General features: G+C 40.3%; 1 protein-coding gene and 1 long non-coding RNA gene across 2 annotated transcripts in view; one reads left to right on the forward strand and one right to left on the reverse strand.

The window, feature by feature from the left end:
* The first annotated feature begins 1,579 nt into the window (after positions 1-1,579).
* On the forward strand, positions 1,580-7,102 carry LOC132130198 (uncharacterized). The gene is made up of 3 exons (XR_009428686.1): positions 1,580-2,190; positions 4,599-4,946; positions 6,934-7,102. It is a non-coding gene; the product is annotated as an uncharacterized LOC132130198 (long non-coding RNA).
* Positions 7,103-15,328: 8,226 nt separating this feature from the next.
* The window catches only part of LOC132139442 (A disintegrin and metalloproteinase with thrombospondin motifs 3-like), a 125,309-nt gene continuing 116,757 nt past the window's right edge, over positions 15,329-23,880 (reverse strand). Inside the window, exons 20-22 of the mRNA XM_059547803.1 lie at positions 22,419-22,626; positions 21,239-21,356; positions 15,329-17,799 (exon numbers count right to left, since the gene is read on the reverse strand). Coding sequence (XP_059403786.1) covers positions 17,321-17,799; positions 21,239-21,356; positions 22,419-22,626 — 805 coding nt within the window. The 3' untranslated portion in view covers positions 15,329-17,320. The remainder of the gene's footprint in view (positions 17,800-21,238; positions 21,357-22,418; positions 22,627-23,880) is intronic.

Below are 23,880 nucleotides of genomic sequence, written 5' to 3' on the forward strand. Positions count from 1 at the left end.
TTTTTCTTTCTCATTCTTTGAGACTTGTATTTCTTTGTCCACAATACACACAACTACACAAAAGGATTTTTCTCTTTGACAGGCACAGCCTCACAATTTCACACATACTCATAAAGGGATAGAAGAATCACAGATCAAAGATGGAGGGAGAGAGAGAGAGGGGGGGGGGGAGCAGACAGAGAGAGGGAAAAGGAGAGGATGCCAGTTATTTCAGTTGCATGTGGCATTTATGACAGTTCTGTCTGTTCTCTCTGACAGGAAGTGCACTCCTACAGGCATCTGAGACAAATCTTTTAAATCTATTCTGGCCTCCCCTGTCAATGTTCCTGTTTACCTGTGTTTTAAGTAGAGTGTTTACTGTAGATTTCTGCATTTTACCATTTTTCACTATAGCTGGGGAAAAATGCGTCCTAGACACTAAAACTAGTTGTTTTCTGCATTAATTGCTTAGGGACAGACATGCATTCATATTCCTACCTTCTGTAATATGGGATTTAAAAAATATATATAATAATAAAAGAGTCAATATAGCAACAGTGAGGGAGTTTTACTAAATGAGGAAATACTTTTAGGATACCCTTTTCATTTACAAATCTAGGTATAAAAACATACTATTAAACTAACTACAAACTATTAAACCCTAAACATTTGTACACTTAAGATGCATGGCTATATTAATCTACCAGTTAGACCATCTTCACCAAACCAGCATAAGGATTTATACTGATTTTAGTCCCTTAAATCTTCCACTAAACCTAAACCTTTCTGCAGTTAAGATGTTCATTTAGACTTTTAGTATGTTTATTAAGGCGTTTCAACTTGGGGGCTGTTGTCAGGTCTCCACAGTTGATTTCAGGTTGAACTATTATTGTGGGGACATTTTGTCATAGACATAGTGCACATACAGTATACACAGCATACAAACTTTCTAGGCTGGATATTTGGAATGAAATACTACAGTAGCTTACTATGCTGAGCTGTATACAGTAATTTTTAAAATTGTAAATAGAAATAACAATGAATGCAAAACAAAATGTTTCAAACCAGAGTACAATATAATAACATTTTTGTGATTTGACCTCCCTGCATTTGTCACAATCTATAATAAATAGTTATTTAGCCGTTGTAATCCAAAATGTCTTTTAAAAATAACTTTGGCACTCCAATCAAACAGTGAATTATGCAAGATGATAAAAAAACCTTGGCTGATGTTACACTTATTACACTGGAAATAGGAAATCAATTACAACACATTGCATAGGTCCTGTTAAGATGTTTCAGGGATCCAATAACAAATGGTCTGCCATGACAGATCGTTTTCACCAGGTATTAAAATGTGTTTCAAATCGGTCTTGTGTTACAATTTCTTTTTGGATTTCTTCAAGACGCTCTCCTCTTATAGAATTTTCAAAACTCACAAGTTTTAAAATGGTTTTACATAGTTTGTGCCTATTCAAGGTCGGTTCATCAGGTAAGTCTATTAAGATTATTCAATGACTTCAAAACAGCAGAACTCTTACGACGCATGTAGTGATGTGATAATGGTTAATACTTCTACCGTATTTTCCGTTACATTACAAAAAGAAGCTGTTGAGAATTCAAGATTAAATTAAATGAAAAGAGACTGAAATGAAAAAAAGAGAAAGTGAATTTCATATTTGCTTCCATATCTCCACTGATTATTAGATGCATTTATTACTGCTGTACTGATTTAGTGCTGTCAAAATTTGAAGCAGTAGACCTGTTTTTGATGAGCTGTACAGTTTGCCTTTCAGACATAACTTTGTGTTAAGGTTAATTTTTTAAATGCAAATTCTCTAGTTTTCTGATGTTGGATCAATATTTCCAGTTTTGCACGTACAGTATAAGCCATCCAAAGGCTTTTCTGCTTTTATATCAATGTACTCTCGTCTCATAAGTCATAAGGTGACATTTAGTGCAATCCGGCCTGTGACCTAAAAATGAGTTTCACACCCTGGATTTAAATAATAATAATAATAATAAAGGATTCTTCTATGCACTATTAAAGGTGTGCAGAAGGAAAACTTTGCTGAAGTATCTGGGCTTATCTCCCAACCGCAGACACTCGACTCAGCATTCTGTCACCCTTGCTGAGAAACCATTATTAAATGAACTACAGCAGAGTGCACAACAGAATTAAATGCAGGTCCTGGTCAGCAGTGTTGGGGAGTAACTAGTTACATGTAACGGCGTTACGTAATTTAATTACAAAATTATTGTAACTGTAATTAGTTACAGTTACTACGAAAAAATTAGTAATTAAATTACAGTTACTTATGAAATTTTTAACGATTACAAAGGGGATTACATTTGAATATTTACACGCATCCACATACAGATTTAACTGATTTCTTTCCCAAATTGCACTGACTATTCTGAGACATACCGCCCTAATAATTTCCGGGATGCGGAAATACAGTCTGGTTCGTAGAATCCAGTCATAAAAACGGAATGCCTAACGCGGACGGAATATGCCACATTTTGGATGACTAAATCAAAAGTAGGTCAGTACACTTGAATCAAAACATGACATGGACTAGTGTCTGTGAATATTAAGCCCCAAAAATGCAATATATGACTTGCACATTCTGCGTGTCTGTGGAAATCAGGCGCGGACTGGACACCGGGAGAACTGGGACAATTCCCGGTGGCCTGGCAGCCGATTTTGCCCCACTATTTAATATCATTATTGTATAATTGCCTGCCGAATGTACTAAAGCGATCATTTGCGAATCCGCCATTTGATAATTAAATCTCTAATAAATCATGAATTGTTAGTCATGACTCGCGCGCTCTCCGCGCCTCCGCCAAACGGTTTGGATCAGACTCCGAGTAATCAATGCGAGAGAGAGAGAGAGAGAGAGAGAGAGAGAGAGAGAGAGAGAGAGAGAGAGAGAGAGAGAGAGAGAGAGAGAGAGAGAGAGAGAGAGAAAGAGAAAGAGAAAGAAAGAATAGAGTGGACAGGGGAAGTCGTGGAAGTCGTGGCCTGGTGGTTAGAGAATCGGACTCCCAATCGAAGGGTTGTGGGTTTGAGTCCCGGGCCGGCAGGAATTGTGGGTGGGGGGAGTGCATGTACTGTTCTCTCACCACCCTCAATACCGCGACTGAGGTGCCCTTGAGCAAGGCACCGAACCCCCAACTGCTCCCCGGGCGCCGCAGCATAAAAAATGGCTGCCCACTGCTCCGGGTGTGTGTTCACAGTGTGTGTGTGTGTTCACTGCTCTGTGTGTGTGCACTTTGGATGGGTTAAATGCAGAGCACAAATTCTGAGTATGGGTCACCATACTTGGCCGAATGTCACTTCACTTTTCACTTTTAGACAGCTGGAGCAGAGAAGCAGAACTACTGTTCAGGGTTTCAGGTCAGTTTCATCTGTAAAGATGCTTTTTTGTCTTTGTTTTTTTATTTATTTAATCAAGCAGCAGCACGTTGCTCATCAGTCATTACTCAAAATACAATATAAAGGACATCATTATTATCTGTTGTAATGATACAGTAGTAATTTAGCTGAAAAAAATTCAGATTTTTTTTATAGGTTTAGGGGGAGCTACGACAGACAACAACACAACCCTTACGAAAATTAACGTTTTAATATTTAACTATAAATCCAGAGAAAATGGTTACTATTGTTTAACTGTGATAACCAAAAATGTAAAATTATTTTACAAATGTATTTATTTAAAAATAAATACAAATCCATTTGCAAAAAAAAAAAAAATTACTCAAGGTTATTTTACTTTTATATAGGCTAATAAAAGCATGGTTAATTTTTGTAAGGGAAAAATATGGATTTTATATATAGGATTTTTCTATAAAGATATTGTAGTATTGTAGAGAGTATTGTATTGTAAAGTATAGTTTTGTTCAATCTTGAGTATTAAAGTCATGAGAGAGATGCATAACAGGGCAAAATAAAGAAACTGAAGAGAAAAATGAAAGTGAAGGTGCAGTTCAGGAGAGAACTTTTAATTATTTTGCATGTCCCCAAATTAAAGATTTAAAATAGATAAAAAATAGTTTTGTCCATGAATTTGTTTGTATGAGTTTGAATTTTCCAGTCTGAATTTTTTTCCCAGTCCGCCCCTCCTGTAAATTAATGGCAAAGACATGGTTTCATTTACTACACATAGGCCTACTGAAGCTCGCAGTGTTTTCAACCTCTGCCGCCTCAATATAGGAGTACATGAGCACATAAACATAATTTCTAGAACTGCTCTGTGTCACTTCATGTGCATTTTACTTATTTTGAGAAAACTATCATCATATACAAAGAGACAGCAGTTTAAAAGAAACACCAATGTTTAGGATTTTATTACACAGAATACGTCACATGCTTATTAGATAACTGTATTTAAGTTGATGTATATGCTTTTATTTATTATTCTTTAATTTTCACAAATTTACAAAAGTAATCAAAAAGTACTCAAAAGTAATTAGTTACATTACTTTAATAAAGTAATTGAAAAAGTTACACTACTATTACATTTTAAACAGGGTAACTTGTAATCTGTAACCTATTACATTTCCAAAGTAACCTTCCCAACACTGCTGGTCAGTGAAGAAACTAGGATGCACAGAACATACAGAACGGGCAAGAGATTTGCATGCATTTGAAGAGCTATTTCATGTTCAAAACACATTTACACATAGGTATTTTACCTCGTTGTGAGAACACAGGAGAGCTTTTATGACAAAATCATAATGGACAGATTGTGTTTACCTTTTTATTGTAAGAGAACCATACTCTACACAATTGATTGCTGTAGAAATGAAAGGTTGTTAGAAAACCAGAAACCCACCGAATAACCCAGCTAAACTCAAATGTCGTAGCTTTTAAATCACTCAAACGTGTATTATATAGAGACAAGGAGAAGGACTGGTGACAACAATTCAATAATTTGACAATAAAATATAGTGTACCGGCAGTGTTGGGAAGGTTACTTTGGAAATGTAATAGGTTACAGATTACAAGTTACCCTATTTAAAATGTAATAGTAGTGTAACTTTTTTAATTACTTTAATAAAGTAATGTAACTAATTACTTTTGAGTAAATTTTGATTACTTTTATAAATTTCTAATGAATGTTAATTTGTAACTGTTAATCATCTTCAACCATTTTACACCATGCAGGTTTAAGCTTACAGTAGTGCTCAATACTGTCAGACTTTCACCATCCTTCATCACCTGAATTAAGATGATCAAATTTGAACACATCCACCACACAATCAGACTTTACTTAGAGATTGATCTGAAGTTCAAAGCAGATTTAAAATCAAAAGAAATAGTTTATAGATACTGTTTTTGAAACCAAATCTTTGCATAACTACAGGCATCTAACTGCATCTAACAATGGTTTGGGGAAAAATAGTTAATAAAAAAATAAAAGCATATACATCAACTCAAATACGGTTATCTAATAAGCATGTGTCCTATTTTGTGTACTAAACTCCTGAAACATTGGTGTCTTTTTGAAACACTGCTGTCTCTTTGTATATGATATGATGATAGTTTCTCAAAATAAGTAATAAATGCTCATGAAGTGACTGTTCTAGAGATTAATTTCCATGAGGGGCGGACTGGGAAAAAAATAGGCTGGGAAATCTCACACTCATACACCCACAACCCATTCTGAAACATGGAAAACCCAATTTTTTTTTTGGACCTGACATCAAAAAGATTTGAATCCTTAGGTTGGGGGACTTGCAACGTAATCAAGAGTTCTCTCCTAAACTGCACATTCACTTCCATTATCCATCCATCTCTCTCATGACTTTAATACTGAAGATTTTTATTTGACTTTTACCATGTTTTGTAAGTGCAATTTTGTTTATTTGGCAAATGAATTACCACTTGTATTTATTTTTACTACAAATTCCATAGTTAAACCACGGTTAGTGCCATACCATAGGCTACATTAATTTTCCTAAGGGTTGTGTTCTTGTATCCACTAGCTCCCCCTAAACCTATGATAAAATATGATGATTTGTCTGCTAACTTACTACTGTAACATTACAAAAGATAATAATGACGTCGTTTATACAGTATTTTGAGTGATTGCGAGCAATGTGCTGCTGCTGCTTGACTAAGTAAACAAAGACAAAACTACATTAGCATATTTACAGATGAAACTGACCTGCACCTGAAACCTGAACAGAAGTGTCGCTTCTCTGCTCCAGCTGTGCGCTTACACAGTTCACTCCGGTCTCTCTCTCTCGCATTGATTACTCGGAGTCTGATCCAAACCGTTCGGCGGAGGCGCGGAAAGCGCGAGAGCCCAACCATTGCCAGTCACGACTAACCGATTCATGATTTATTAGAGATTTAATTATCGAATGGCGGATTCGGAAATAATCGCTTTAGTATATTCGGCTTGCAATTATACAATAACAATATTAAAGTAGAAGGCCAAATCGTCTGCCAGGCCACCGGGAATAGTCCCGGTTCTCCCGATGTCCAGTCAGCGCCTGATTTCCACAGACAGGCAGAACGTGCAGGATTCATATTCAGTCTTTTTGCGGCTTAATATTCACAGACATCAGTCCATATCGGGTTTTGATTCAAGTGTACTGACCCACTTTTGATTTATTCGTCCAAAATGTGGCATATTCCGTCCGCGTTATAGGCTGAATTCCATTTTTTATACTCGATTCTACGAATGTGTTTTCCGTGTCTCGGAGATTATGGGCCATATGTCTTAGTGCAATTTGGGAAAGAAATAAGCTGTATGTGGATGTGTGTAAATATTCAAATGTAATCCTCTTTGTAATCGTTACCATTTTCATAAGTAACTGTAATTTAATTACTCATTTTTTCTTAGTAACTGTAACTGATTACTGTTACATTTATTTTGTAATTAAATTACGTAACGCCGTTACATGTAACTAGTTACTCCCCAACACTGTGTACCGGAGAGATGCAAAAGAAGCCATTCAGGTTAGTTATAATTTTGACCCCAGTATCAATTCACAAGCTTTTCACAAATTTTAGTAGCTTTTACTAGGCAATCGTGCTCACATTGTGAACACCCATCATTACAGAGATAATACAAATTTTGATTTAGTTTCCTGAGATGAGGGGTTTGCAGGACCTCAACACACCTCAAAGGTGTCACGATCGGTGTTACAGAGAACACAGGAGAGAGAACCAAGTGCAGGTATGTGACTTTATTAAAGGGCAAATCCAAAGGGTTAAACAGTCCAGGCAGGGTCAAAACCGGTAAATCCAAACATAACATAAACAAGAAGGCAAGGCAAGGCAAGGCAAGGCAAGGGCAAGGGCAAGAACTGACGGACATGAATTAACATTTAACATTAAACAAGGACTCCGTAACACAGACTCAGACAGACCGGGTATAAATACACAGAAGGATAATGAGGGAACAGGAGACAGGTGGGGAACAATCAATTACTAACAAGGAGGAAGGTGACCAAATAAGGGAACAGGAAGTGATAAGGTGACAGACACCGTGAGAAAGGGGGACATCTAGTGGAAACCCAGGGACACAACCCAGACACTGTGACAGTACCCCCCCTCTACGGAGCGGCTCCCAGACGCTCCACGACAGACACAAAACAGAGACCAGGAGGGAGGAGGACCGGAGGAGGTTCAGGGGGAGGGACGGAGGGCCAGGCTCACAGAGAGGAACAGGGACAGGAGTGAACACAAAAACAAAAGGAGAAAAAAAAAAAAAAAAAACAACATGAAGCCCCCCAGGGCGGAGCAGAAGACCACCACACCCTTGTGGTCAAGGCCAGAGTCCTCCAGGGCGGAGCGGAAGACCACCACAACCGTGTAGTCAGGGCAAACGCCCCCCAGGGCGGAACGGAAGACCACCACGTCCGTGTGGTCAGAGCAGAAGCCCCCCAGGGCGGAGCGGAAGACCACCACACCCTTGTGGTCAAGGCCAGAGTCCTCCAGGGTGGAGCAGATGACCACCACGCCCCTGTGGTCGATGCCGGAGTCCAACAGGGCGGAGCAGCAGACCACCCAGTGACTTGACTTAACTCTGAAAGTTCAACGGTGACTGGCCCTGACTCTGGAGAGGTCACTGGCACCTGACTCGACTCTGGAGAGTTCACTGGCCCCTGACTCGCCTCTGGAGGGTCAACTGGAACCTGACTCGACTCTGGACTGCCTGTGGAGACTTGAGACGCCTCGGCTTCGGGCACCGCCTCTGGAACGGACTCGGGCACTGCCTCGGTCACGGCCTCGGGAGCGGCCTCGGGCACCGCATCGGGAGCGGCCTCGGGCACCGCATCGGGAGCGGCCTCGGACACCGCATCGGGAATGGCCTCCACCTCGGCATCGGGCACCGCCTCGGCCTCCGGAACAGCATCGGGCACCGCCTCGGCATCGGGCCCCGCCTCGGCCTCCGGAACAGCATCGGGCACCGCCTCGGCATCGGGCACCGCCTCGGCCTCCGGAACAGCATCGGGCCCCGCCTCGGCCTCCGGAACAGCATCGGGCACCGCCTCGGCCTCCGGAACAGCATCGTGCACCGCCTCGGCCTCCGGAACAGCATCGGGCACCGCCTCGGCATCGGGCACCGCCTCGGCCTCCGGAACCGCATCGGGCACCGCCTCGGCCTCCGGAGCAGCATCGGGCACCGCCTCGGCCTCCGGAGCAGCATCGGGCACCGCCTCGGCCTCCGGAGCAGCATCGGGCACCGCCTCGGCCTCCGGAACAGCATCGGGCACCGCCTCGGCCTCCGGAACAGCATCGGGCACCGCCTCGGCCTCCGGAACAGCATCGGGCACCGCCTCGGTCTCCGGAACAGCATCGGGCACCGCCTCGGTCTCCGGAACAGCATAGGGCACCGCCTCGGGAACGTCCTCTGGGCTTTGAGGAACGGTAGACGCCTGTCTCCTCCTCCTCCGCCCTCTATTTTGGCGAGTCGGTGACACCTTGTCTGGAGACTCAGGCGTTGAGTCGGCCATCTTGTGCTGTGGTTGCAAGCTGGCGGCCATCTTGTGCTGTGGCGCTGGGCTGGCGGCCATCTTGTGCTGTGGCGCTGGGCTGGCGGCCATCTTGTGCTGTGGCGCTGGGCTGGCGGCCATCTTGTGCTGTGGCGCTGGGCTGGCGGCCATCTTGTGCTGTGGCTCTGGGCTGGCGGCCATCTTGTGCTGTGGCTCTGGGCTGGCGGCCATCTTGTGCTGTGGCTCTGGCCTGGCGGCCATCTTGTGCTGTGGCTCTGGGCTGGCGGCCATCTTGTGCTGTGGCGCTGGCTCAGCAGCCATGACGTCAACCGTCTTGGGAATCTCTAGGATCTTGGACAGCGTAGCGAAATAGTCCAAGAATGAGTCAGCGGCCCTCTTGGGCGTTGGCGCTGAGCTGGCGGCCATCTTGCACCGTGGCGCTGGACTCGTGATCGCCCTGGGTTGTGGTGCTGTGTTGGCATCCATCCTGCCTCGTGGCGCTGGACTAGCGGCCATCATGGACAGTGACGCCACTGTGGCGGACGTGCGCTTCCTCTCTCCTCTCCGTCCGCCATGGTGAGACGGTGGCTCTAATCCATCCCACACGAGCCCCGGGTCGAAGGGCGGCCCTGGTTGAGAGCGGTGCTGAGTATCCTCTCGACCACTCCCTCCTCGGCGACCTCCTCTGGTTCCCCGGAAAACCACCAGGCGAGTTCCTTCAAATCCACTCCTCTCCCGCACTGTGGCTGGGGAGGAGACATAAGCCGACATACCGCTGGCTCTTGTAGTGACGGAGTCCTTCTGTCACGATCGGTGTTACAGAGAACACAGGAGAGAGAACCAAGTGCAGGTATGTGACTTTATTAAAGGGCAAATCCAAAGGGTTAAACAGTCCAGGCAGGGTCAAAACCGGTAAATCCAAACATAACATAAACAAGAAGGCAAGGCAAGGCAAGGCAAGGCAAGGCAAGGCAAGGCAAGGCAAGGGCAAGAACTGACGCACATGAATTAACATTTAACATTAAACAAGGACTCCGTAACACAGACTCAGACAGACCGGGTATAAATACACAGAAGGATAATGAGGGAACAGGAGACAGGTGGGGAACAATCAATTACTAACAAGGGGGAAGGTGACCAAATAAGGGAACAGGAAGTGATAAGGTGACAGACACCGTGAGAAAGGGGGACATCTAGTGGAAACCCAGGGACACAACCCAGACACTGTGACAAAAGGTGTGTAGGATGTTGGTGAATAATAGAAAAATCAATGAAAATACGTTTCACAACTATAGGCTAAAACATTTCTAGCAAGATATCATGTAACCATATTTGCCACTTCTTCAGCAGATAAAACATCAGTATGTGTTCTCAGAGCTCAGCAGGATATTGGATTCAGGGCTAAAGATAAAACATGGTGCTGTTAGTTTTTAATTTTGGGTGGGACAAATCTTGTCTTGCCAATTTTCCTCTATCTGAGCACAGCTATATTTCCAGGCAGCAGGTTAATAATGCCTTACTGGTTAAGAAATGAATACATATACTTATACTGTGTCTGCTTGTGTTTTCACACATTCATAGAGAGAAGGTGCTACATTATGAAGCTAATACTGACAACACTTCTTTTTAAGAGATATTACATGCTGCAATTGACCAGAATCAGAATCAGAATGAGCTTTATTGCCAGGTATGTTTACACATATGAGGAATTTGTTTTCATGACAGAGGCTCTGCATTGCAACAGAATGACAGCGACAGAACAAAAAACACATAATAAAAGAATAAAAAATACAAAAAATACAAATAAGTAGGTAAGGAATGACAATATACAAATTGACAATTGTATGGCAGGTATATTACAAAAATGTTATGTATGTACAGGTATATTATGTGCAAAATTTAAGTGTACACTAAGTATGTGTGTTAGATAAATAAGTCTCATATTGATGTTGTTATGCTGATTGTTTGATGTGGGCATACCGCTGATCATCAGTTTTTAGCAGCAGCTGCATGTCATTCCCACAGCCTACTTAATGCCCTGTCTTTTGTCTCTTGTTTGTCAGATCGTTGTTTGAGGTCCTCCATGCTGCTTGTCTGTCTCCCTCCTGTTCAGCGGTTCAGTCTCGTGGGTTTGTTCCGGTTCCGTGTTTCGCTGTGGATTACATCATCATCTGGATCTTTCATCATCCTTTACCAGCTCACTCAACTTACCCCATCTCACCCATCCAGTGCTGTCCATCGAGGTCCCTGCGCCACCCGCCGTCAGCTGAAGCCTTACATATTATTTTCTGTCAATAAATTGTTACTTGCATTTTGCTTCCTGTCATCCATTCTTGACAGAACGATCTGACCAACCTGCTACAGGGAGAGAGATCAGATTCTGACTTTTCCATCCAGTTCAGAACATTAGAGGCAGAGAAAATGAGGAAGCGCAGTGGGACATGTTCCTGCATAGGTTGGCTGACCGCTTCCAGAGAGAGATCTACACCCTGGATCTTCCAACATCTCTCAATGGACTTACTGAGTTGGCTCTGAGAGTAGATGCATGACTGTCCCAAGTAGAGCAACGGACCCTGCCCAGTCATATTCCTAGAGGAACTGCTGGTCCACAAGTCAGCCGTGGGGATGCGGTCAGTCCCATCTACGATCACCTGCCCATGCAGGTAGTGTGAGCTCGGCTTTCCCGGAAGAAGGAAAGGTGGAGATCCCAGGTCCTTTGCCTCTACTGTGGGGGAGCAGGCCCTTACGCTTTCAACTGTCCGGTAAAAGGCCAAGCCCGATAGTAAGTATGAGGCTACTATCGGACAGGATCTCCACCGAGAAGACCTCATCCACATCTATGCTCCTCCCGGTAAGACTGAGATGGTCAGCACACACCCACGACTGTCAAGCACTTCTGGACTCCGTGGGCTGAAGGTAATTTCATGGACCATGCACTGGCGCACAAACTTCAGATTCCCCTCAAACCACTCACACACAGGATCACTGTACATGCCTTCAACGGCCAAGAACTTCCTATTATTTCACTCACCACTGGAGAAATTAACCTCATCACATCAAACAACCACTCTGAGATCATCTCCTTTTATATATTAGACTCACCTCTGCACCCATAGTTCTTGGATACCACTGGCCCCTATATTTCTGATTCTCTAGCTATGGGGTTCATCCGCCCTTCCTCTTCTCCAGCGGAGCCGGGGTTCTTTTTTGTGGGGAAGAAGGACGGATCTCTGTGACCTTTTTCGTATTGATTACCGGGGAATGAACCGCATCATGGTAAAGAATATTTATCCTTTACTGTTGATGTCTTCAGCCTTCGAGAGGTTGCAGGGAGTGTCGATCTTCACGAAATTGGATTTACTTAATGCTTATCATTTGGTCCGCATTATGGAGGGGGCTGAATGGAAGACCGCTTTTAACACCCCCAGGGGGTACTTTGAATATTTGGTCATGCCTTTTGGTTTGTCCAACTCCCCAGCGGTCTTCCAGGCATTCGTCACCGACGTGCTGCGAGATATGGTCGATCAGTTCATATATGTCTACCTGGATGACATATTGATTTTTTCCTCTTCTCTCCAGGAACACGTGCAGCATGTCCGACGAGCGCTTCAGAGGTTGCTAGAGAATGGGGTTTTTGTCAAGGTGGAGGAATGCGTTTTTCATGCACAGTCTGTTCCTTTTCTGGGTTACATCGTTTCGACTGAGGTAATGCGTATGGATACTGAGAAGGTTAAGGCTGTGGTAGATTGGCCAAGTCCAGATTCTTTTAAGGCCCTACAGAGGTTTCTGGGGTTAACTAACTTCTACCGGCATTTTATTTGCAACTTTAGCCAAACAAGCCTCACCTCTGACTGCCTTGACATCCATTTTGACCGTGGTGGACCGGTTCTCAAAGGCGGTCCACTTTATTCCCTTGCCCAAATTACCCTCAACCAAGGAGACAGCATTGACCATCGTAGATCACGTCTTTTACTTACATGGCCTTCTGACAGACGTGGTTTATGACAGGGGACCCCAGTTGTGTCCAAATATTGACAAGAATTTTGTAAATTGCTGGGAGCGACTGTCAGTCTGTCCTCAGGGTTTCATCCCCAGTGCAATGGTCAAACCGAGAGAGCCAACCAAGATTTGGAAAGGGTGTTGCGATGTTTGGTCTCCAAGAATCCAGCCTCATGGAGCCAACAACGGTCAACTGGTGGAGTATGCCCACAATACATTACAAGTGTCATTGATGGGCCTATCTCCGTTCGAGTGTAGTTTAGAATACCAGCCACCAATTTTTCCCAGTCTGGAATCCGAAGTTGCGGTCACCTCCATTCAAGTCACACCGCACATGGACTGGAGCCCGCAAGACCCTACTCCAAGTTGGGGGGCGCAACAAGGCTAAAGCCGATCGCCACCAATCTAAACCTCCCATTTACGTTGTTGGTCAAAAAGTGTGGCTTTCTACCAAGAACATTCCTCTCCGCTGTGTTTCCAATAAGCTTGCTCCCAAATTCATTGGACGTTCACTGTCACCAAGATCATTAGACCGGTGGCAGTCCACCTTAATTTTCCTCCAGCATACAGGAGAATTCATCCCGCATTTCATGTCTCAACGAAAAAGCCTGTGTTTTGTTCTCTTATTAATCCGCCTGCCCCAGTTTTGTTGCTGTTTCATGTCAGATGATCGTGTTCGATTACATGTGTTAGTATCTGTTGTTTCTTTTTTTTTTCACTTGTGTTCTTTAGGAAATTCTGTGCAGAAAATGTGTACTAGTGCCTTCTACTGTATAATAATGAAAACATGGATTCTATGAGTATAGATCAAATATATATAGAATTTTTGTAAGTTTAAGTATATTTCTGTAATGTAAATAAAATAAAATACATTTTGCGCCAACAATGATTTAGAGGTTGCTTTTGTACAAGTGGATTCTGCAGTATTTTACTCATACAGATTTTATTTAGAATATTTGTGACAAGTGGCGCAGGTGTCGCTCATTATCATTTACTCCACCAGCCTCGCTCTGCTTCCACGGCTCTCTGCCCCTCCCCACTCATCACAATGTCTGTTCATGAAAATGTGTGATCTTAGTGATCTTTAAATACCATTCAGAAAATAACGAATGTCCTGATGTTTGGTACATTAGTCAGAATGGGTCTTTAAAGAAATTAGAGCCTTTCATAATTTACATACTGCAGTAATTTTGAGTCTGCAGGTATGGTGAGTTTGAAACTGAATAGGCAGCCTAGATTATACTTTTATGTGAACATCATATACAGCACCAGGGAAGCACTCTCAAGCAATTTAATGTTGAAAATGTTTGGCCTAATAGAAATGATTGGCTTCAACTGAGTGTTACTATGTTAGCATCCAATGTGACAGAACAAAGGAAATTTCAATCAAGAACAACTTCAGTGCATTTGGTGTTGTATCAATTTTGTCAGCTATTTTTAAACTTAGTCTTAATCTTGTTTCAGATGTAACTTTTAGTTTTTATCATATTTAGTAAAGTCAAGTTTTAGTAGACTAACCCCCGGTTTCACAGACAAGGCTTAAGCCTAGTCCTAGACTAAAATGCAAGTCTGAGTTGTTTCAAATGAAAGAAACTTGTACTGATTGATCTTAAAATATATCAGTGCCTTTGTTTTGTCTCAAGATGCACACCAGTAATGTTTTTTTCTAAGGCATGTTTATAAAAATTACTTAAATGTCCTAATTGAACTATGGCCTAATCCTGGTTTAGGCTAAGCCCTGTCTATGAAACCAGGCCTATATGTCTGAGTATTTTAGTAAGTGGAAACTTACATATTTTCATCTTACTGTATAATGTTAAAAAAAGATTTTAAAAAAATATAATTTTGCTTAATTTTAATGGCAGATTGCATAAGTAAAAAGCTGGGAAGCGTACGTATGTGTTTAACAGAAAAGCTCTGTTTGGGGGACTTTATATCTGGTAAAGTTTTAGTTTTTTTAACTACATTTTAGTCTCATCTTTTTTTTCAACAACATTGCATGTTGATATAGTCTCATCGTTATATGACCTTATTACTGTCAAAAAAAAAAAAAACCTTGTTGATGAACATCTCATCACAGATTTCATTAATGAATTAACGCTAGCAACGGTACAAACCAAAAAACAAAAAAAAACAAAAAAAAACACACAAGCTCAGAGGCACACATATCCCATGATTAATATAATAACTTTATTTAGGATTTATTAAACATTGACCAACACATTATTTTCAAGGATTTAAAATTTTTTTTTTTTTTTTTTTTTTTTTTTTTTTTTACTGTTAAGAGTCTTGTATGGGCTTAGTAGCGAAAAGGGGAAAAAATAAGTTCAAATTAATGAATTTTTTTTTTATAAAAATAAAGCAAACCTAAAATATTACACTTAAGAGACAGTTTGATGTTCATTCATTTCTTTATTGCTATGTGCTCCCCAATACAACAAACATCCTCAGTAGTGCACACTTCCATTACAACTAACAAAAGTACAAACTAAAACAAAAAGCAATGACAGCAAGCAGTTAGCAACGGAAAGTGTATATGTAAGCCAGAACAACAATTAACTCTTAAACAAATATGCAATAGTGTGGATGAATACACTTTTATCCTTTATGTTGGGTGTCAGTCTGTGGATTAGGGATTGTCAATTTAACTATTTCGGGGACTATCTTTGGGTCTCCGAAAGCTTGTCGATAATATTTGCAACAAATTGTTTATTTAGCAGAAAGTGAACAAAGATTAAAATAATAATAATAATTTTGTGATTCACACAATGTTCACCTTGGATTTCATCATCGAATGAATGATGTTCAAAGACAACTGCTAAAGATCTGTATGCAGATATGACTTTTGTGTAATCTAGAGGATCTAAATCCACTATAATTTTGTCTTTTTTTTCAGTTAAAGCTACGAATTAACTGTAATAGCAGTTTTGTGCATGATTGGGGGATTTTTTGGGTAAAGGACAAAATGAATCACTGTAAATGACAGCTTTGTTTAAGATTTTCTCTACAATATTTCTATTCTAAAATGGCTGTGAAACAGCTTTCCCTTATTATAACATCTCAAAAACTGAGCATGTGTCTCATTTGAACTATAAAGGCAGTTAAAGCAACAACAATAAGGTTATCCATACGTTTACTTTTGTTTCTGTGTTTACTTTTGAGAGCTACATTTACTACTTGATGGGAGTCCGTGTTTATGGTCTGAAGTGACAGATAATGTGTCACATAAAACATGATGTAGAACTTTAAATCTTAATAAATACTCTAAAGTTCTCAATGGTATTTACAATCACTTTACAGTGGCACACAGGTGAACGTGTGTGTGCTGTTATGAACTCCACTGATAGACTAACTGGTTTCCTTGGGATTGCAGTCAGATGCATTGTGGTTGAGATATAATCCTTGATTATAAAAATAAATAGCTTGCTTTTCCCTCAAGTGAGATATCTTGTGCAGTGTCTCACAGTATAAGATCTCCAGAAAGTCCAGCTTTACTCCCCCAAATTCCAGCTCAAATTTCCAATTCATCTCACAATATATAAGATGGGTCTCCTACATCATGGTGAAGCTGCTTGGCATGATATTTACGTTCAGTGTGGTCATAGGCTAAACAAACTTCTGGCTGCAAAAGTGAACTCGTAACACAAAAAAAAAGGGAAATCTAAGAGGCAAGTCTCAAAGAGAATCATGGGGAAATGAGGAGGAAAACAAAAAAACAGTCTCACAGTCTTTGAGAATTCATTTGGTCGATGACTTGCTGAGAGGCTGATTCATGAATGAAATACTTTTGGAATGAAAAGTAAATCTTGTTTGTTTCTGGGGCTCACACTTGTTTGGAATGTATATTCTTCAGTGCTGAACTCATGGCTGATAGCACATGATAGCACCTTATTATTAAGGTGTCCTTAATATAAAAAGCACCAATAATGCTCCTGAATCTCTTATTTTAAAAATCCTATTTTTTTTTATAAAATAATACTGACATATCCCATGTACAGTATTTACAGGAACGTTCATAAATATGAATTGGCCAAACATGTTTGGACCTGGTAAAAATAAGACTTTAAAGATTGTGAAGTTTGATACAACTACAAGCGTTTCTTCATGAGCACCACTGGAGTCTCTTCGTGTACGCGCACCAAACCCCCATGGACCAGACTGCTGAGAGGAACATCAGAAGAACTTCTTTGGCATGTTCCCCATCACAACAATGTGTGACTGACAAGTGTGTTTTAAAAGACAAATACTGCTGGCGGGGGAATTGAGAACATTTGAAAGTGAACCAGCACTTTACTCTCTCTTGCTTGAGGAGGATGTGAAGGGAAAGATGAATGTTAAAGAACAACAACAAACTAATAGGAGGAAGAAAGAGACAAACTAGCCTTCATCTCTCCACCTCGGATGGTGCTGTCGGCCACTGACTCTCTTGGAAACTTTCCAGCTGCCATGATGCATCTTTAACCTTGTTCCACGAGCTATGAATCGTCATTGCAGGCAGATTCCTCGCACCGGGTTTGAGGCGCTTTTGAGTCTTGCTGTTCTCCGTATTGAATTTGCGAGGCAGGGGAGTGGCGGTCTGCTTGGCAATTTGTCTTTGTGACGAGGATCCCCGCTGGTGCTGCTGCTGCTGAGGGACTTTCAGAGATCCGTTTACAGAGGCTGAGAGTGTCTCCAGAAGTTGGGAGGCTGAACTGAAGCGAAGTTCCTCCTCTGTCTTAGCAGCTTCGTGCAGAAGAGGAGCAAAAGTGCCACTTCGCTTACTGCAGGATTCGCAGCAGAGCTTGCTGTAACCTGGTATCGAGCAATAACGAGCCAGAACCTCCATCTGACAGAAAATGGACCTGTCTCCTCCGCATGGCTCATCTGTCAGAGAAACAGAAGGCTTTTTTACATTTTATTTCTCACACTTTTCCACATTTCAGCTTTCTTAAATACTCAGGGTCTTTATGTCATCAATATTACCAAACACTGAAGAAACAATGTCTCTTTATATGCAGTAAAATAACTCTGTCCATGCACAACTATGACAGCATTTCACTTAATAATTTGGACCACAATGGGAGGTCACCCATTAGTTCTCCTTCATGCCATTCCAAATTAATGACTTTCTCCCTTTTGTGTAACACAAAAGATAATTTTTTAAAAAGACCTCTATCTCCATTTGGCTACCTCAAAATCTCATTTGGCCAGACAGTTCAACTTTTTTTAATCTCCTTTTGTTTTGTTTTTTGTAATACATGCTGTTTTTATACAGTACATAATCTTTTTTAAATGTTCTGTATTTGATTACCAAACAAAGAGTGCAGAATTGTAAATATTTCTGAAGCATTTCTTCATACATAGTTATATATTTCTTCATACATGGTTCTTCATGTATATATATATATATATATATATACACATATACACATATACACAGTTCGACCCTATTGAACACCATTGTATGTGTGTGAATGTTGTGCACACAACACCATCCTTGTGATTTGTGCGTGAATATACCGAATTAAAAAACAACCAGCATTTATAGCAGCGATTCATTTATTGCTAAAAAGCAACAAATGCAGAATAAACTGTAAGCTGTAAGGCAATCAATCACACAGTGTGACTAAAGTTGTATTATTATTCATAGTTCCTGACCAGCTGTGTGACTATGAGAAGAGATTACCTTAAAATGTACGTCTGAATGCAGTATTCCCTATTGTTTGCTTACCAGTGATTATTGCTTTGGTCTACAGGTTTGGAGCGACATGAGGGTGAGTAAATGTTGACAAAATTTTTGGGTAGACTATCCCTTTATTCTCCATAATTACTGATAAATCAGTGGAGTAAACACTGTAACTGTAAATTACATTGTGACACTTATGTGTGGCTCACTCAGATTTGGATCATTTCCTGATCCCCTCAGCTTTACTTTATTATTCTGCTCTCCTTTCACTGTACCATTCAATACAAAAGAAAAAGCCCACAATAAATGCAAAAGTCTTGGGGTATTTCAGTTAAATGCAAGTCATAAAAAGAGCCATTCCAGTTCAAGCTGGTTTAAGACTGTTGTCACCAGATGAACCACAATTTAGTTTTTTCTTTTCCTATTGAAAAGAAGCAAAATGCCTTGCTTTATACTGTACACAGCTGAAAAGTTAAGCAGTATGCCATTTGTAAAGTGTAGGTGTTTTGTTAATCTTCCACTTCCACCAGGTGCGGGTAAAGCTATTAAAAAAAAATTAGAGCAAGCATCATGCAAGCAGATATAAAGAAAATGCTATTCATAGTGATGTCTGCTGTGTTCTGACATATGAGGCTGACCAACAGTGTGTTCTCGAAAGCAGTGAGTTCTCTTGAATAAAGTTAGGCTTTTATGTTTGGAAATAAACTTTGTGATTTTTCTTTGTTACACATGCCGTGTTTTCCTGTGTGTAAAGTCCTGGGCCGGGTTTCCCGATAACAATTGATCTTAGCGCTTAACCCTCAAAGTCCTCATTTGGAATATCTCATTTTGAATATCTCATTTGGAATATCTCATTTGGATATTCAGAGGCGCCGTTGTGTACGTGTACGTACATTGATTCATCAGAAGAAACCAATGCTTTCATTCCTCCAAACAGAAATGATTGTAGACACTTAGTCCGACCCCCGTGCCCAGATTGGTTCAAACTGTCCCATATTAAACCAATAAGTAGTCTTTTGAACTACCACTTAACATATTGCTTTGGAAAATGAATGAAAACAAAGTGAAAGTAAAGTCTGTTGTGAGTGCTTGAATACAAACACACAATAACACATTTGCATGAGAAAACTCTCCAAAAAAGCACAAAAAACACTCGACAGAGTACTTTGACATAAAACAAATCAAAAACAAGGATGAAACAGTGGTACATATCTGATAAAGCACTGGAATTTATGTCTTGGGTCGCTAGGCGATGTCCCGGTAAAATTTCTGACACAGATTACAGCCAACGGATCGATCATTTATATTATGTCTATTATGTATACTAAGTAAATCATTATATAATTATATGGTTCATAAAGATATTTGCACTATTTCTTTTTCTGTTGCACTCTTTTTCTGTTGAATATTTCTCACTCATTTTGTGTGTAGTTTGTGAATCATTTGCACTGTTTTTGCACTGAAGACAATTTGTGCAATTGTTTTTACTATATGCTGCATAGTTTGTGTTTATTGTTCATACTCAGATTTAAAATATATTTCTCAGAAGAAGAAAAAAGAAATGCAATTTATCTTTCATTTAGAAAATCTAAATGAATGTTTTAAGCATTCATTTGATGCCCAGAAAAATGTAAATACACAACAGAATTTCTGAGGGGAATAAAACATTTCATAAGGCTAAAAAAAATAATAAATGAAGTGTTCTTATGCATTTAAATAATTACAAATGCTAAAAAAGAAAACATATGGTGAAGAAAAAATAAAACATTTCATAGGGCCCTAAATATGTCATTTTTGTTAAACTTTTAATAAATTGCTGTGAAAATGTGTAAGTGTTATGATTTAAATTAATTAGACATGCTTTTTGATGAATACATTTAAATTTAACCATTAAAGAGGAGTTGAGAAAAAATCAAACAGAAAAAAACTGAATACAGAAAAATTTAAACGAAAACGGAATTTGGAAAAAATAAAACAGATTTTATAGGGCCCTAAAAAAAGGAAAGTAAAGTCATAAGTAGTGAAGTTACTTTTCAAATGCAGTAACTAGTAAAGTAATCTCATTACAATTTACAGAAGTAACTAGTAACTAATTACATTTTTTGAGTAACTACCCCAACACTGTTAATCACTAAGAGAAATGTAAAATTTCTTGCTCATGAGATTCAGAAAAGCAACTGGTTTTGGGAAGATATTTTGAAAGAGAGTACATTATTCATGAATAAGAAACTGCAAAAACCTCATGTTAATTTCCAGCTTGTAGGCATTATGTGATCTAATTAATAGCTTTCTCATACATAATGTGTGACTAAATAAAAACTCTCAACTGAGACAGGGTAAAAACAACGTTCTCCAGAGAACGGTTGAGAAGTTCACAGACCACGAAAGCATTCTGGGAAACTGACTGTGGTCAAGAGCACCATGAATAATGTCATCAATGCAGATGCATTTGTGCGTTTTACTATATTTTTAATTCTCTTATTTTATTTTTTTAATGAACAACATGCACAGAACAGCCATTCAAGACTCTATAAAATCGCTTGAGTGCAGACATGTTGTCCCGATGTTGCTTTCTGTTCAAACCAATTCTTTGCTTTGGCTTTCATAGTTTGCAATGGTGTATCTGCGTTTTCTTACCATGGCAGGGTCCTGGCCTGCAGGTCTTCTGTAACTCAGGCTTCTCACCGGTGCATTGATCTCCACTGCGACATGTGACCAGACGTCGCGACACACCCTCTCCACAGGACACTGAGCACTGAGAGATAAGAAAGAAATTGAGTCTACAAACTACAGAAAAAAAACATATGGCTTCTAACATCTAACACTGTGTCCTACACAAGCACAAAACAATTTGTTTATCCAGTACACAATCACAGTCAGAGAGAAGGTATTTGATGTTTAATGTAATTATGAGGAGCAGAACTTAAGACCAATGAGATTTCAAAGTAATAGGGGCTACAGAGATTGACACTGCAGAAACAGAAACCATTTTATGAAGTTATTTTGCATCAGAGTCTGATAGCTTCTCCCTGTCCCTTATGTAAGAAAAGCTGCAACAATTAAGTATATGAAGTTTCAAACAAACATTTCTTTGAAGTGCACTTTGTCTTTTTGGAATTTTCAGTGTGAACACCATTTATACTACAAACTGGACATAAGGCACATACCAATTTGCATACTCATGCATTCTGTCCAGTTTGTGCGTTTACAGACGGCCAAATCAATGACTCATTGTTCACTGTCAGAGCTTGGTGTTGAATCAATACCACACAGACTGGTTCAATAGAGGATTACACTGACCTGCAGTGCACTTGCTTGAGCTTGATATCTCTGTATAATATTTAACATCTTCAGAAGTCTTCTGGCAATGAAACACTCAAAGCCTGGATTTTAGCTTCAAATTCTGACACAGCTAGATAATGAGGTTACTGTCATGACTCTCTTGGTGAATCAGAATCATTGACTTAAAATCAATGAAACTGTCAGGCCTTGCTTGGACATTGTCAGTGCAAGAGAATGCTTCTAATTTCAAGGTAAAAAGTACCAACTAATTTGTTTATTTTCTAGGCACTCCAAAAAAACAACAACAACAAAACAAGCAAACAAACAAAATCTTAGGATGTGTTAAACACAATCTTCAAATGAGATTTTTAGGTTTCGCAATGATTTTAAGCCCAATTACACTGAAAATTGCTTGCAGATAGTATCAGAATATAATTGAACCAATCTTTTTACTTTCCCAAATGCTACTCTCAAAAAGCTTGACAGCTTTTGTATTCATAGCAACAAAACATCATGTGACCTGAGAAAAACATACCTCTGACCAGGCCCCGGTTCTCCATTGGGCAGGGCAGGGCACTCCGTTACATGACCTCCTGATCTCAGGCTTTTCCCCGCTGCAGTACTTGCTGTGGATGGAGCGGTTTGTGCCTTCATGAAGGAACTGGACACAGCGCACGGTGCGGATTTGGTATCCCAAGCTCCCACAGGTTTTAGTACAATGTTCCCACTCTTCTGTGATCCATCTGTTAGAAGACAAATTAAATCTGCTTTCTAAGATTTGATGTATTGAATAGTGTTTCCATATCCAAACCTCTACTTAGTGTCATAGGAGGATAACATCTTATACCACACATTTAAAGGGATAGTTCAAGGTAAAATTCTAATTCTGTCATCATTTACTCACCCTCAAGTTGTTTCAAACCTGTTTGCATATGTAACAAGTTGAGGGTGAGAAATTAATGACAGAATCCTTTTTAGGTCAATTGTCACTTTAAGCTTATCATCAGAGGTGTCAAGTAACGAAGTACAAATACTTCGTTACATTACTTAAGTAGAAATTTGGGGTATCTATACTTTACTTGAGTAATTATTTTTTAGCCGACTTTTTACTTCTACTCCTTACATTTTCACGCAAGTATCTGTACTTTCTACTCCTTACATTTAAAAAATAGCTTCGTTACTGCTATTTCATTTCGGCTTGTTTTCATTCCGGCTTGTCATCATTCAAAAAAAAAAAAAAAAAAAAACTATCCAGACAAATCGCGCCATCCGGATGGAGTGAATTTGATTGTGGTTGGATGAGAAGTATAAACAGATACCATTCCGACACTCTATTGGTTTGTACGCGATCCATCGCACCTGCACAAGACAAAAATCACATCACACTCCAGCCAGGACATAGCCAGTTTTGGGTTCGTTTATCAAAAAATATATTTCTTAAAAGTAAGGTTGGGTATGGAACCGGTATGCACCTAACTGAATAAGAGGAAGCAGATTTCGGTGCCTTTTAAATGCCTGAGCGATCGATTGAAATATTTGTCCTGGTTCTCCGAAATGTACACAAGAAGCACGGGCATCGCTAGGCTTTTTTAGCGGGGCTGTAGCATTTAGCTCCATAAACCGTACACAAATTTGTGATCGCCTCAGAGTCATTCCCCTTAAGTTTCATATGAAACCGGCGTCAGACCGGTCTCTTCTCCGTCTTTCAGCGCGCTCTTCAATCCGCAGACCGCGGCGGAGCAGCGCGAGCGGAAACAAACACAGAGGACACAAGGTATGTGTTTATCGAAAGATTGTTAGAATATCCGTATCTGTGCAGTTCTTTGTCATAAATGCAGTTTACAAAAGGTCACGAGGGAGCAGTCGGTTTCTCATCTTCTGTAAAGTTTTCGCTGCGTTCACCGCTCATCACTAAACAGCTGTTTCCTCCAGCGAAAATCTAGCCCTTAACACATATGAACGAACACTTAACACTTATTTAAATATACTTAATTTAA

Source organism: Carassius carassius, chromosome 4, assembly GCF_963082965.1.
Source record: "Carassius carassius chromosome 4, fCarCar2.1, whole genome shotgun sequence".
NCBI classification, from domain to species: domain Eukaryota; kingdom Metazoa; phylum Chordata; class Actinopteri; order Cypriniformes; family Cyprinidae; genus Carassius; species Carassius carassius.